The sequence below is a fragment of the Rhinatrema bivittatum genome, chromosome 6, assembly GCF_901001135.1.
Source record: "Rhinatrema bivittatum chromosome 6, aRhiBiv1.1, whole genome shotgun sequence".
NCBI classification, from domain to species: domain Eukaryota; kingdom Metazoa; phylum Chordata; class Amphibia; order Gymnophiona; family Rhinatrematidae; genus Rhinatrema; species Rhinatrema bivittatum.
In genome coordinates, this window is record NC_042620.1 from 360,431,288 (window position 1) to 360,442,182 (window position 10,895).

At 52.1% G+C, this 10,895-nt stretch overlaps 1 protein-coding gene across 1 annotated transcript in view; it reads right to left on the minus strand.

Moving 5' to 3' along the window:
• The window catches only part of LOC115094738 (teneurin-1-like), a 337,344-nt gene extending 326,651 nt beyond the window's left edge, over window positions 1–10,693 (minus strand). The window contains exons 1-2 of the mRNA XM_029607996.1: window positions 10,663–10,693; window positions 10,203–10,402 (exon numbers count right to left, since the gene is read on the minus strand). Coding sequence (XP_029463856.1) covers window positions 10,203–10,402; window positions 10,663–10,693 — 231 coding nt within the window. The remainder of the gene's footprint in view (window positions 1–10,202; window positions 10,403–10,662) is intronic.
• Window positions 10,694–10,895: the final 202 nt, after the last annotated feature.

The following is a 10,895-nucleotide window of genomic DNA, read 5'->3' on the forward strand; positions in this document are numbered from 1 at the left end:
AAAATTGTTCTGTGCATACATAATGTAAGAAGGAAATCTGAATAGACTGTACCAGATTATGTTAAATACATTTAAAGAATTTACAAGAAGTTTTAAATGTGCAATAATAACACACATTTTAAATAAATCATTCAAGAAATGCAAAGTGCTCAAGTAAAAAAATAATAATAATTTGATGAATGCAATTAAAGATCAAGAACCTGATTCACTAAGCTGTTTCCCCAGAGACACAGGATGGGAGTGAATCAGGCCCCAAATTAACTACATGGTATTACACAAATTAATGGTTTTTTAATTTCTAGATACTGAAATCAATTCAGACAACTGCAAAAAAGAGGTATTATAAATTATTCACAAATATCATCACTGAAAATAGCTATTTAAAAATGTCATTTCTCAAATTCTCTCTGTGAGCATACATATCAGCTGGAAAGAAGAATGAAATGTGAAGCCAGTATTTCAGATAAACAGAATGCACAGCCTCTGTGAAGACATCTACGGCCTTTGTCCTACCTACGGCAGGATACAGTACAGTGCTTGGGGGAGGGGCGGCAAACTCCAGCCCCCACCCATATGCCTCAAACAGGTCTGCTGTCCAGGATATACAAAAATGAGCTTGCCCTTGGGCCAGATGCATGCAAATATATCTCATGAATATTTATGGTGGAAATTCTGAAACCCAGACCTGGCTGTAGCAAATGAGAGCCAGAGTTTCCTATTCCTGGCAGAGCGTGACTCAGATTCTTTAATGCATGCTGCAGAGTCAAGCCACTGTAATTACAAACATCTGTCAAGAGTTTTTTAAAAAAATTTTATAATGATATGTGGCTCGTTGGATTAATTTCTAATGGTAAATGTTGTATTATTGTCTACAAAAAAACCCTATTATTTTGCATTATTTGCATAACAAATAATTGTTAGTAGACAGCAGTACAGATTTCATGGTACCATCTGGGTCCTGGAAAATGTATTCTTTGCAGATTGAAATACATTTAATTGCAGGGGTTCTCAATGCTAGTGTTGGATTCGTGGACCTTTGGGCCGATCGGAACCAGGGGAAGAGTTGCTGAAGGTGGTTACAGCAGAGGTCCCGACCGGGAGGCGGCAAGGACGGACTGGTGGCTGGCCGAGGGTGGAACTCTGGGAGCCCTATGCGACCAAGAGCTTTGGCGAGGAAGAAGGAGATGGTGGCGCTGGCACTGTGATGAGAAGATCTTCGCCCTGGAAGCCGATCCTCCCCCGAGAGGAGCTCGTAGGAGTTCGGCCGCTGGGACTTAGGAGATTCACCCTGGAAGCCGGAGTCCCCCCAGGAGGAGCCCGTAGGGACCCCGCCGCTGGGACTTAGGAGGGCCCGCGGGGACCTGGTCAGATGAAGTCCAAGGTTGTGTGCCGAAGGGTCGTCGCTCGCCAGTCCAGAGTCAGGAACCAAAGGATCACCGTAAGCCAGTCCGGGGTCAGAAGCCAGAGAGTCAACGTAAGCCGGTCCGGGATCAGAAGCCAGAGAATTACCGTAAGCCAGTCCGGGGTCAGAAGCCAAGAATCACCGTAAACCAGTCCGGGGTCAGAAGCCAAGTAGAAGACACTGAAGCAGGAACGCAGCAACTGGAGACAGGAATACCTGGGAACCTCGTTGCAAGGCAGGGAAGGCAAGTAACTGCAGGGCTTAAATAGCCCTGCAGCGTCTGACGTCAGGAGAGGAGGAGCTGAGTTTTCCCGCGCTGGGCCCTTTAACTGCAGGGCTCTGCCGCGCGCGCGGGCCTAGGGGGCGGAGCTAGCCGCGGGAGGACGCCGACGGCGAAGAGGACGCCGGAGCACGGTGCCAGAGGGCCCTGCAGGCCTGCGCAGGGTCGAGCCGTGAGGGGGGAGCTGCGCCCGAGGTCCCGAGGAGGGAGAGGTGCCCGCGGACCCGCAGCGGGGTGAGTGCCGATCCCGGGGCCGCCCCGGGATCGCAACAGTACCCCCTCCCCTACGCCCCCTCCCGGGGGGTCTCGGCTTGTCCGGATGTGCCATATGAAAGTGGCGAAGAAGGTCTTTATCCAAGATGTGAGAAGAGGGTTCCCACGAGTTCTCCTCAGGTCCGTACCCCTCCCAAGAAAGGAGGTACTCCCAGCGATGACGGCGGAACCGAACATCCAACACCTCCTTAACCGTGTATGTGGCTCCAGGGTCAGAAGCGACCTTAGCGGCCTCCGGAGGCAAAGGCCGAAAGCGGGAGAGGACCACCGGTTTAAGGAGAGAGACATGGAAGACGTCATGTATGCGAAGGGTAGATGGAAGACGCAGGCGGTAGGAAACCGCGCCAACTCGTTCGGCCACCTGGAAAGGTCCAATGTAGCGGGGCGCTAGCCTCATGGAAGGAATCCGGAGCTGGATGTTCCTAGTACTGAGCCACACTTTAGAACCGGGTAGGAACACTGGAGCGGGACGCCGAGACTTATCCGCGGAAGCCTTGAACCGGGCGACGGTGCGGTGGAGCTTCTCTTGTGTGGAGTGCCAAAGTCGATGAATCTGGGTAGCCGTCAGCTGCGCCGCTGGTGAGGAGGTGGACACTGGCAACGGTAGTGGAGGTTTGGGAACCTTCCCATAGACCAGCTGGAAGGGGGACTGTAGCGTGGAGGAGTGTCGATGGCGATTGTAAGAGAACTCGGCCCAGGGGAGGAGAGCCACCCAGTTGTCCTGCTACTCCCCTACGAAGGCTCGGAGGAAGGCTTTCAGGGTTCGGTTTGTGCGTTCCACTTGGCCATTGCCCTGGGGATGAAACGCCGTGGTTAAATCTAGCTGAACGCCAAATTTCTTGCAGAGCGCCCGCCAGTATTTTGCCGTAAATTGGGGTCCTCGGTCCGAGGCAATGTGTAGAGGCAAACCATGCAGTCGGAAGATATGCTGGATGAATAGTTCAGCTAACTCAGGGGCCGTGGGTAACTTGGCAAGTGGCACAAAATGAGCCATCTTCTAGAAGCGGTCAATGGTGACCCACACCACCGTCTTCCCTTGAGACGGGGGCAACTCTACGATGAAGTCCGTGGAGATGTGGGTCCAGGGCTCTGAGGGTACAGGGAGTGGCTGGAGAAGTCCCCAGGGGCGACCAGGCGGGGGCTTCTGCTGTGCACATGTAGGACAGGATTGTACGTACAGACGAACGTCCTCCTTAACCCGTGGCCACCAATAGAACTCTGTCAGCAATTGAAGGGTTCTAGCGATCCCGGGATGACCACCCGTCAGGGAGTCGTGTGCCCATGCTAGGACCTTCCGTCTTGCACGGACCGGAACTACCGTCCTCCCCGCAGGAGCGAGTTCAGTGGCTGCCAGTTGGACCTTAGCTGGATCCAAAATGTATTGCGGGGTTTCGGAGACGTCCTCAATCTCCGTCGTGCGTGAGAGGGCATCTGCCCTGGTATTCTTGGCCGCCGGTCGGTACCGAAGGGTGAAGTCGAACCGACTAAAAAAGAGGGACCAGCGTGCCTGTCTGGGGTTGAGCCTTTGCGCATGGGACAAGTATTCTAAATTCTTGTGGTCCGTGTAAACCACTATGGGGTGTTGGGCCCCCTCCAACCACTGGCGCCATGCTTCAAAGGCCAGCTTAATGGCCAGTAGCTCCTTGTCCCCGATGCCGTAGTTCTTCTCGGCAGGGGAAAACTTCCGAGAGAAGTATGAGCATGGCCGAAGTTTGCCGTCCTTAGAGACCTGAGACAGGACGGCCCCCACGGCTATATTGGAAGCATCCACCTCCACGATGAATGGGCGCAAGGGGTCCGGGTGTCGGAGACAGGTGTCCTGAAGGAAGGCCTCTTTGAGTTCCTGGAAGGCCTGTACGGCAGTTGACGGCCAATCTCGTGCATCAGCTCCCTTGCGTGTGAGTGCCGTTAACGGCGCCACTAAGGAGGAGTAACGAGGGATAAAGTGGCGGTAAAAGTTAGCGAACCCTAGGAACCGCTGGAGCGCCTTTACTCCCACAGGTTGTGGCCAATTCCGGATAGCAGCGACCTTATCGGGGTCCATACGGAAGCCGGTGGAGGAGACGATGTAACCCAGGAAGGGCAGCGACTCCTCCTCAAACTGGCATTTCTCTAGTTTAGCGTATAATTGGTTCTCTCTTAGTTTAAGCAAAACCTGGCGCACATGTTGCCGATGTTCCTCAAGGTTCCGGGAATAGATTAATACGTCGTCGAGGTAGACAATGACTGAGGTGTACAGGAGATCGCGGAGGACCTCATTCATTAAGTTTTGGAATACCGCTGGAGCGTTGCAGAGACCGAAAGGCATGACGAGGTACTCATAATGACCGTCCCTGGTGTTAAAGGCGGTCTTCCACTCGTCGCCAGGTCGGATTCGCACGAGGTTGTACGCCCCTCTAAGGTCCAGCTTGGTGAAAACGCGAGCTCCTTGTAGGCGATCCAGGAGTTCCGGAATCAGAGGCAATGGATAGCGGTCTCGCCGGGTGATCTGGTTTAGACCCCGGTAGTCGATACAGGGCCGGAGAGACCCATCCTTTTTGGCCACGAAAAAGAAGCCGGCACCAGCCGTAGAATTAGATGGTCTTATAAATCCTCGGTCCAGGTTCTCCTTAATATAGGCGGACATGGCCATAGTCTCTGGCAAGGACAGAGGGTATACTCTCCCACGAGGAGGCGTGGTATCAGGTAGCAAATCAATCGCACAATCAAAAGGGCGATGCTCAAGTAATAGTTCTGCCTTCTCTTTGGAAAAAACATCCCGGAAGGCCTGGTACTGTGGTGGCACTGTCAGCGGGGCTGCCAGAAGCGGGCGAGCAGGAAGACAGCTGTGGGAGCAGGTGGGCCCCCAAGACGTGATCTGAAGCGAGTGCCAGTCTATAACCGGCGAGTGTTTCCTTAGCCAAGGTAGTCCGAGGATGAGCGGGTGGATAGATTTCTTGAGGATGAGGAAAGAGATCTCCTCCTTATGAAGAAGCCCGACCTGAAGCTGGAGAGGGCTCGTGCGAGTGGAAATGGTCCCTGGAAGAGGAATTCCCTGGATGGATGACACTCGTAAAGCTGGTTCCTGAGGCAAGACTTTGAGCTGTAGTAGTTGCGCCAGATCTCTGAGGATAAAATTCCCCCCGGAGCCGGAATCGAGCAGCGCCAGGGTATCGAAGCCTCCACCAGGAAGACAGAGTCTCTCCGGAACAGTACATGGGGAGTTTGGAGAGGTACTGCCTAGAATCAACTCCCCTCTAGATTCTAGGTTCGGGCGTTTCCCGGACGCTCAGTGCAGCGAGCCAGAAAGTGACCCTTACCACCGCAGTACAGACATAACCCCCTGCGAGCGTCGATGCCTCCGTTCTTCGGCCGAGAGAGGGCCCCGGCCCAACTGCATGGGTTCTTCAGGCGGAGAGGCAGCTGCCGCAGACGGTGACGCTCGAACCCGAGGTGATGTGGTTCGACGAGCGGACAGCCCCTGGGCAGACCTTCGCTCTCGAAAACGGCGCTGGATGCGCCGGTCCACGCGTCCAGCCAGTTCTATGAGTTCCTGTAGGTCGTCCGGAAGATCCCGGGCCGCGAGTTCATCCTGGAGCCGAGGAGACAGGCCCTCCAGGAAAATCCCATGTAAGCTGTCCTCCCCCCAGGCCAGCTCGGTGGCCAGGGTCTGGAACTCCATCGCAAACTCTTCTAGGGGCGATTACCTTGTTTCAGCTGGAGAAGTTCTGAGGCAGCTGTGGAGGCCCGGGATGGTTCGTCAAAGATCCTCCGAAAGGCTTTGACGAAATGCACGAGGTTATTTAAGCGGGAGTCTTGGCGCTCCCAAAGGGAGGAAGCCCAAGCCAAGGGTTTCCCATCCAGGAGGGAAATAATGTAGGTCGTCTTAGACCGGTCCGTGGTGAACTGCGCAGGCAGGAGGTCAAAACGGATGTAGCAGTGATTGAGGAATCCCCGACACGCCTTCGGATCCCCCGAGTACCTAGGGGGCGCTGGCATCTGTACCGGGACAGGGGAACCCAGGTTGACCTGAGACGTGGATGCTGCGGGGCGAGCTGCGGAGGTCCCATCTACGCGATCCGCCAGGCGTTGAACGGCAGACATCAATGTATCGAGGCAGGATTGCTGTTGCTGCAGTTTCTGGGCAATGCCCGGAATAGCCTTTAGACCGGCAAGGTCCGCCGGGTCCATGGCCTTGCAATCTGTTGGATTCGTGGACCCTTGGGCCGATCGGAACCAGGGGAAGAGTTGCTGAAGATGGTTACAGCAGAGGTCCCGACCGGGAGGCGGCAAGGATGGACTGGTGGCTGGTCGAGGGTGGAACTCTGGGAGCCCTATGCGACCAAGAGCTTTGGCGAGGAAGAAGGAGATGGTGGCGCTGGCACTGTGATGAGAAGATCTTCGCCCTGGAAGCCGATCCTCCCCCGAGAGGAGCTCGTAGGAGTTCGGCCGCTGGGACTTAGGAGATTCACCCTGGAAGCCGGAGTCCCCCCAGGAGGAGCCCATAGGGACCCAGCCGCTGGGACTTAGGAGGGCCCGCGGGGACCTGGTCAGATGAAGTCCAAGGTTGTGTGCCGAAGGGTCGTCGCTCGCCAGTCCAGAGTCAGGAACCAAAGGATCACCGTAAGCCAGTCCGGGGTCAGAAGCCAGAGAGTCAACGTAAGCCGGTCCGGGATCAGAAGCCAGAGAATTACCGTAAGCCAGTCCAGGGTCAGAAGCCAAGTAGAAGACACTGAAGCAGGAACGCAGCAACTGGAGACAGGAATACCTGGGAACCTCGTTGCAAGGCAGGGAAGGCAAGTAACTGCAGGGCTTAAATAGCCCTGCAGTGTGACGTCAGGAGAGGAGGAGCTGAGTTTTCCCGCGCTGGGCCCTTTAACTGCAGGGCTCTGCCGCACGGGCGGGCCTAGGGGGCGGAGCTAGCCGCGGGAGGACGCCGACAGCGAACAGGACGCCGGAGCACGGTGCCAGAGGGCCCTGCAGGCCCGCGCAGGGTCGAGCCGCGAGGGGGGAGCTGCGCCCGAGGTCCCTAGGAGGGAGAGGTGCCCGTGGACCCGCGGCGGGGTGAGTGCCGATCCCGGGGCCGCCCCGGGATCGCAACATCTAGTTCTTGAGGGTCAGAAACAGGCCGGGTTTTCAGGATGTCCACAAAGAATATTCATCAGGTTCATTTGCATACGTTTGTTTCAAGAGCTAGGTTAATCTGCCTAGGTTGGTTACTCTGAAAAACAGATGTGTTTGCAGTCCTTGAGTTCAGAACACTTGTTTTATTATGTCAGCATACAAATTATCCCACCTATAGAGAATACAGTGGTAGTGGATTCTTTATTAGTTTTATGTTAATATCCATTATGCTAATCATGTAGGAGTAGCCGAATAGTTAGAGAAACGGGTAATGAATCAAGGTTCAAATCCAATTTTTCCTCTGACATTCCTGGAGACTGCTGGGCAAATCAGTTTATCTACTGTTTCCTCAAGTTCCCGCTTACTGATAGATTTTAAAAAGACTACGTGCGCCAAAGCCGAGAGATATGCGCGTCTCTGGCCAGCGCGCACTATATGGATTTTAAAAAGTGGTTGCGTACATGCATAATCTCCCAGTATGCACACAAATGAAAAAACACACAAAATGGGCGTGGCATGGGGGCAGAGTCTGGATGGAGTCTGGGAGGGACACGGGTGGTTCGAATCGTAAGTAAAAATGTGCGGGTAAGTACTTATGCGCTTAAGCACGTGTCAGGGTCCCCTAGGCTACTCAACAGGGTTTCAAGGGTCGAGGCAGGTAGGGTAAAAGAAAAGCTAGTTAGCTGGGGGGGGGGGGGGGCAAGAAAGTCTTATCATTTAACTGGGCAAACTGGGAATGGACTGGGGCAATGGGCATTGCCGTGCGTATCTTACAAAATCCCGCCACTTACGCAGTAGATGCAGCATTCGCGCACACCCATATAAAATTTGGCGCACATGTACGTGCATCCTGCTGATTTTATAACGTGCACGCGCATATACGCGCGTGTGTTAGAAAATGGACGTGTTCAAGTGTACGCGCCAGCAAACATGCGCACATGTGCACCCGCGCGGCAGAATGAAAGTTGCCATCTTAGGCCTGGATTCATCATTCTTTGCAGAATGATGAATCCAGCGAAAACGGGGGGGTGGGAGGGCAGGCCTGCGAAAGCCTGTAGCCCTTGCACCTCGGTGGTGCGAACTCGTCGGCCATGGTGTGTCGGCTGCCGGCTTTTGCACCGAATAGCGCCACTGTGAAAGGTGGTGCTAGTGGGCGCACTACTGGCGACAATAATGTTAGTAACATTATTGCCGCCAGTGAAGACACCGCTGAGTCTGCCCCTTCACCACCCTGACTCCTCCCCTCGCCACCCTGACTCCGCTCCGACTCGAATTTGCGTGCTATTGCACGCGAAAAGGGCCTTTTAGTGTATGATAGAGGCTTACCGTACGAGATATGGCCGTATCGCGTGCGATAAGCCTTTAGAAAATAACCCCGTTAGATTGTAAATCATTTGAGCAGGGAATTATTGTGCCTAAAAAAAGTTGCAAACTGCCATGTGCTAAAATTGTAAAGTTGATCTAGATTACCAAAATAATGAGGTCCATATTTAAAAGGTTTATCCTAATAAATTCTGGAAAAAACATTGGGGCAGATTTTAACGCGCGCAGGGGACTTACGCGCTGGCGCGCCTATGTTGCATAGGCCGCCAGCACGCGCAAAGCCCCGGGATGCACATAAGTCCCGAGGCTTTGTTTAGGGGGTCGTGTCAGGGGCGTGTCGGGGGCTTGTCGGGGGCGGCGAGACATTCAGGGGCATTCCGGGGGCGGGGCTATGGGCGTGGTGTCGACCCGGGGGCATGGCCAAGGCCTCCTGACCAGCCCCTGGGCTGGGGAATGGTGCGCCGGCAGGCTGCCGGCGCACGCAGGTTACGCCTGCCTCGGGCAGGCATAACTTTATTAACAAAGGTAGGGGGGGATTTAGTTAGGGCTGGGGGGTGGGTTAGGTAGGGGAAGGGAGGGGAAGGGAGGGGAAGGTGGGGGGGGGGGCAGAAAAAAAGTTCCCTCCGAGGTCGCTCCGATTTCGGAGTGGCCTCGGAGGGAACGGAGACAGGCTGCTTGGCTCGGCGCACGTAGGTTGCATAATTGTGCACCCGCTGCGCGCGCCGACCCTGGATTTTATAACATGCACGCGGCAGCGCACGCATGTTATAAAATCGGGCATAGATTTGTTTGCGCTGGGTTGCGCGAACAAATCTACGCCCGTGCATAACTTTAAAAATCTACCCCATTGTTTTTAAATTTCCCTTCAGTTTGACTGGCCCTGATTTATCTAGCTAAGCAGTTAGCTGGCCAAAAACTTATAGGATATTTTTAAAACGAGCGTGCGGGTGCCCATATATGTGCGTATTAGCATGTGAGCGGAGATATACTTGACTTTTAAATCATCCATACACATGTATGTATATGATTTAAAATATGCCTACCATGCGTAAGTATGCTGCTAATTTTAAGAGGTTACTCAAGCAAACCTACTTTGCATATCTTCCATAGGACTTTGTCGGCTTTAACACACATATGCAAGCAGATTTTAAAACATGTTTGTGCGAGGGATATTCCCAGTTTTCCAATTTGTCCATCAGTTTGCCCAGTGATTCTTGAGACTCTTCAGACCGCATGCTGTGGCCTCTGGTTTTAAAATACGGAGTTACACGCATAACTCTTGGACCCCCTGGAAGGCCATTGCCCTGCCCATTTTCAACCCCGTCAACACACATATATCACTTTTTTAAAAATCCAAGTTGCTATTGCGCGGCTCACATATGCGTGTTTGTGGGCATTTTAGCGAGAACAATCTTTTTAAATCGATCTCTTAAGCTGGATAAATCAGGGGCAGTCACAGCATTTTTCGGGGATGAAGCAAAGTTTTTCGGCTAACAGCAGGATACTGCCGATATTCAGTGTTATCCGGCTAAGTCAGCTTCCTAACTTAGAACTGCTTCACAGCGGTCCCAAAGTTGGCTGGATAAACTTATTTGGCTAAATTTCAGATAGCTGGGCCTAAACAGTGGTGCCTCTGCACTGCTGAATATTTGATAAATGTTCACCTGATAAGTTTATCTGGCTAATTAACTGGACACTTCATGGGCAAACACTGACCGCATAATCTAGAAATATATATATATAATACATACACATGTTGTGGGTCTTTGCTTATCACATTCCTTAACAGATGAGTGAAAAAAATATATTATGCAGAATTACCTGAGTATGCGTGGGTGGAATGTTCCTGCGACCATAAATTCCTAGAAGAGAGTCCTTTGCCAGAGAAATGTTAAATTTCAGGTATAGCGGATGGTGGATTGCTATCTGAAAACGCCAGAATAAGCCAGGTGGGATGGTCTGCATAATCTGTGTTCCAATGTCCACTTCTCCTGAGTCGATTGCTCTCCCTCTTTGATATACTGTTTTGTTCACAAATTAGAGAAAAGAGTGTATGAGCTATATGTTTGCATTATGGTTCAAAAGACAATTTGAAAATTAATTGATAAAATTAGTAACAGAATTTCACAATATCATGTATTTCTTGCAGCAGTAAAATTAATATTTGGTTTGGCTTCAGATATATGATAATATAGCTCAACACAGTCAAAGTACATTGCAAGACTATTCCCAAGTAGGAGTCAGAAAATAAAAGTGTTAATAGTGTCTCTATAACACATACATCCAAAGATCAGGAAGTCACCAACAGACATATACAAGAGCTGAGCATAATGACAAATACTATATCTAATCCAACTGATAGATAATATTCTTTATTAGGATCCCTTCTTCTGGCTAATGCATGCCTTTGGTAATGCAGATGGCCATTTCTATTCTCTGATTCTTTGTGATCACATTAAGCTGCACTGATATGCCTCCATTCAGGTTTATTCATGAGTATGAAACAGCTGAACT